This window comes from Mytilus trossulus, chromosome 6 (assembly GCF_036588685.1).
Source record: "Mytilus trossulus isolate FHL-02 chromosome 6, PNRI_Mtr1.1.1.hap1, whole genome shotgun sequence".
NCBI classification, from domain to species: domain Eukaryota; kingdom Metazoa; phylum Mollusca; class Bivalvia; order Mytilida; family Mytilidae; genus Mytilus; species Mytilus trossulus.
In genome coordinates this window covers 58,465,352-58,469,815 of record NC_086378.1, presented here as the reverse complement: position 1 = coordinate 58,469,815, position 4,464 = coordinate 58,465,352, and the positions used below count along the sequence as shown (strand labels likewise).

The 4,464-nt window shown below is 30.4% G+C and overlaps 1 protein-coding gene across 1 annotated transcript; it reads left to right on the top strand.

Annotated features, from left to right (window-relative positions):
* The first annotated feature begins 1,020 nt into the window (after positions 1-1,020).
* On the top strand, positions 1,021-4,109 carry LOC134723590 (beta-1,3-galactosyltransferase 1-like). Its single transcript, XM_063587160.1, has 2 exons — positions 1,021-1,065; positions 2,785-4,109. Exon 2 carries the CDS (start codon positions 2,860-2,862, stop codon positions 3,901-3,903), a length of 1,044 nt encoding a protein of 347 aa, XP_063443230.1. The 5' UTR covers positions 1,021-1,065; positions 2,785-2,859; the 3' UTR covers positions 3,904-4,109.
* The last annotated feature ends 355 nt before the right edge of the window (positions 4,110-4,464 follow it).

Genomic DNA, 4,464 nt, shown 5'->3' with positions numbered 1-4,464 from the left:
TTGTCACCATTCAAAATTATTCCTTATATTTACGTTTTATGGGTGAAAAAGATTAAATCATTAATAAATATAAAATTCAAATACATATTGAAAACTAATTTTTATTATTTATATACCTTTATACAATTTTTAAAAAAAAGTTGAAAATAAAATAGATCGATTGCTTGTCGATATATGTTGCAGATTAATGTCAAAATGAGTACTCATAAATGACATAAATGTATACAAGACAAAACTATATCAACAAGTCGGATCCACAATGTAAATTCATCGACGTAAGTGGTGAAAAATTCAGAAAACTATAGAAAAAAACAACAAGAGAAAGGCATATTGACCAGACTCGGAAAGTCATGTAACCAGGAAATTATATACGAACCTAATTCTTTAACGTGCACAGAAAATAGTTTTTTTCTGAACACGTACCTTGTCTCTACATATTCAAACCGAAGACCCAACGTTGAATATTGCTATAAGTACGATAGAACAAGTCTTAAAATAAAAAAAAAGTCTGCTGAAAATTAATTATAATGATTATCCTTTTTCTTTAAAACAATTTTTTATTTCCATCATATAATGAGTATCCTAATGATAAAGTATTTGGTGCCATCTGCATGTATACATTTAATTTCATAAACAAAATCACTAGAATGCATTGGATTTATATCTTATTACGGAACGATTGATATTTGACCTAAGTGATAAACAGATGGTTCTTAAACTTTACACCTTCCAATTAGATGTTCTTGAATTTTTTTTTTACTTTTTTAATTTCTAAAGAATTGTTTTCATAAATTGCATATTTGATATGGTATATCATATTATATTCTATTAACGTATCTATATATCTATAAATTTAAAATGTTAGACTGCATGAAATTTGAGTTCATTTAATTAAAAAAAAATAATTCGGTAAATTTTGGACTTTATGTTAGATTTGTGTAACTAAATACATTTCCATCAACGAACAACTCAATGTTATCCATTGACTATATATCCAGTAAACGTTGTTGGTGTAAATCATTTTAATGAATTTATTTTTAAGACATTAGACGTGCCAATCTGCATGTAAGTCAGTAAGTAATATTTGATGCATTGTTTTATGGAATTTGTTGGTTGAAATGCAAGGTTGATACCTCATTCGAGAACGCTATTTTCTTTTCCTTTTATTTTTGTACATAAATATAATTTTTTTTATGCAATATCGTAATTGTGTGTCAAAAGTAGTTTTTCGTTTTACTATTAACTCTAACTCAGCATATAGGTCTAGTACAAAGTTTTTAACGAGTTTGTATTATATTAACTTGATCTCGATCTGAAAACGCATGTAAAAATTTAAACTGGACGTTTGAGAATAAAAATACTCCTTATGTTAGCCTTCTTTGCAACTTAAACTCCATGAATGCTGATATTATAATTCTTGAGTCAAAGGGGTAATGAATTTACTTCCTGAATATGTCTATAACCATATGACTCAATCGCTGTCTATTTGATTAAAACGTTTTGTGCTGATCACTAAAATTTAAAAATCTGAAATAAGCGAGCAATGTTATTGCATGTACTTGAACATCAAGTGCATGTGTTGACGTGTTTATGGTGAAGTTGATGTAAGAATGCCATTAAAAATAATAAAAGTTCAGCAGTGGAAGAGTTATTTTTTATTGACACCCACTACAAGTGCTTCACAATTTGCAAGTTCCCCAAACAAGTTTATAAAATATATACTATAGTGTGTATCTCATCGTACGTAATTACATATGATAGATAACCCCATGTTAAACTATCGACATATTTACTCCAATAAATCTTTATAAATTGTTTTACTTGTTGACAAATTATTCAAAGGTAGAATGTTTTAGATTTTGTTTATTAAACTGCTCCAAACAAACAATTGCATTACAGTTGTATTACATAAATAGTTACTTTTAGTCATGGCTTTGTCAGTTTGTTTTAGATTTATGAGTTTGACTGTCTCTTTGGTATCTTTCGTCCCTCTTTTACAAAGGTGGGGTTAATACCAATATAATTGGCCTTTAATAATTTGTTTGTTAGCTTGTTGGTCATGAATGTTTGTCTCTAATTTTTAATTAACTGTGCATTTGTATTCAGATATCGCAGATCAAATTTATTCGTTCATTGTGTAATCATACGTTTATTGATCGAGTTAAGTCTGCCAATTGATATTTTATCGTGTGTTTTTCTATGTTGTGATGTTATGCTATTGTTTCAGAAAAAGGGAGACGGTTTGGATCCATTAAAACGTTTAATCCCGCTGCAAATGTTTGCACCTGTCCTAAGTCAGGAATCTGATGTACAGGAGTTGTCGTTTGTTTTTGTAATATATACGTGTTTCTCGTTTCTCGTTTTGTTAATATAGATTAGACCGTTGGTTTTCCCATTTGAATGGTTTTACACTAGTTTGGGGCCCTTTATAGCTTGTTGTTCGGTGTGAGACAAGGCTCCGTGTTGAAGGCCGTACTTTAACCTATAATGCTTTACTTTTTAAATTGTTACTTGGATTGAGAGTTGTCTCATTGGCACTCACACCACATCTTCCTATTTCTATGAAAAGATTGTTAAAAAAACTTTTGAAGACATTTTTCTTGTAGATACATGTAGTTTGAAACAGATTATTCAGAAAGGGTTTACGATTACTCCATTGGACAAGAAGGATGGGGTCATTCGATATACAAAACAGGATCTATGTAATTCCGTGATACATGTTTGTTAAATTGAAAACTTTTATTGAAATATCAAAATAAAAAACTTTGTCTTGTTTTTTTTCAGATCTATATATATAAATAAAGCTTATTCACTAAGTTGTCAGAACGGCTTATTACTGAAGTGCATAATCGAACTGGGATGTTAAAAGACATAAAGCATAAGACATTAATGCTTGGTACTAATATGGTGTGTGTAACTGGTTTTCTACTGATATTGATGAATACACAAGCAAACCAGAGATGCAGTGAATTTATAAAAGACAGAACACAATTGACATTGACAAAACGAACCATCAACATATCCAATGCCAAACGACCGGCTTATACACGTAAAATCTTTATGAAAACGTCATACCCGATAGTAATATCACAACCGTACAAGATAAACAATGAAGGCATTTGTCGACGTGTTCCAAAGATAACATGTATTGTGATGGTTCATACATCTCTCAACCATTTTGAAAGAAGGCGCAATATGCGGGAAACGTTTAACTCAACTTATTACAGTCCAAATATTATCCGTGTCGTTTTCTTAATGGGACTGACAAATAATTCAACACTGCAGACTATGATTGAATACGAAAGCTTAGTAAATAAAGATATTGTTCAGGGATATTTTATGGACACCTACCATAATTTGACAAATAAAGGAGTCATGGGTCTAAAATGGATTACAGATCATTGCAGAAACGCCGAGTTTGTAGCAAAAATAGACGATGACGTTTTTATGAATTTTCATAGAATATTTGAAAGTTTAAAATTTATCAAAGAAAGGCGAAAGTACATGGTTTGTAATAGAATCAACGCAAATTCAAATTTCATACAACGTGGAATAAACGATAAGTGGTATGTACACAGAGATGATTTCAAAGGATTTAAATTTTATCCATACACGTCATGTAGTGGATTGGCCGTGTTCATTTCAATCGACTTAGTTCCCTTGTTATACAAAGCGGCATTAATATCGCCATTTTTCTGGGTGGATGACTTTTATCTTTTTGGTATTTTACCTGCAAAGATTCACGGAGTTATTCACTATGGAATAAATTCACATGTTTCCCTCAATCATCGAAGAACATTTAACTGTTTCTCAAAGTATAAAGATAAATGTGAGCTATTTGCGGGTATTACAGATCCAGATAAAAATCGTGAAATTCAAATTTTGAATGAGATTGGAAAGTAGTTATTTAAAACAAACAATTTTATTATAAATTATAAATGCTAATATGGCTTTAGTTTATGACATATGGTCTGTATCTGCCAATTGGTACGCATGCTGCAATGTTGTTGTTGTACTATGTCTAATGGATTTGTCGGCATTTGGTTTCCCTGATTATATTTGTCAAGTTTTGCATACTGTGAAGAAGTAATGTATTATTATATTGTTGAAGTCGATAAATGATTTGAGAACTGTGTGATTAATAAAAACATGTCAGGAAATGAAAATTCCTTTCTTTATGATTGAGAAAAAACGTCAGCGAGTACTAATGACAAAGAAAGGCATTGTCGTTCTTTTACTAAGTTATACTAAGGTAAATAGTGTGAAATATTATCGCTTTTCAGTCCAAACAAATAGTGAGCACGTATTATTACATAAACACAATGTATGCAATGTCAAAACTTATTTCCTTACACGTCAAGACCTAATTTCTGCAATACAAACTGCAAATAAAACCGTAGCGTTTATCCCTCAGTTATAAAAAAAAATCATCAAATGCCAGAGAGGTTCAAAATATATGTACAA

Excerpts from the sequence above, each read along its gene's own strand:
- LOC134723590 (XM_063587160.1), top strand. The coding sequence starts at position 2,860 with ATGTTAAAAGACATAAAGCATAAGACATTAATGCTTGGTACTAATATG.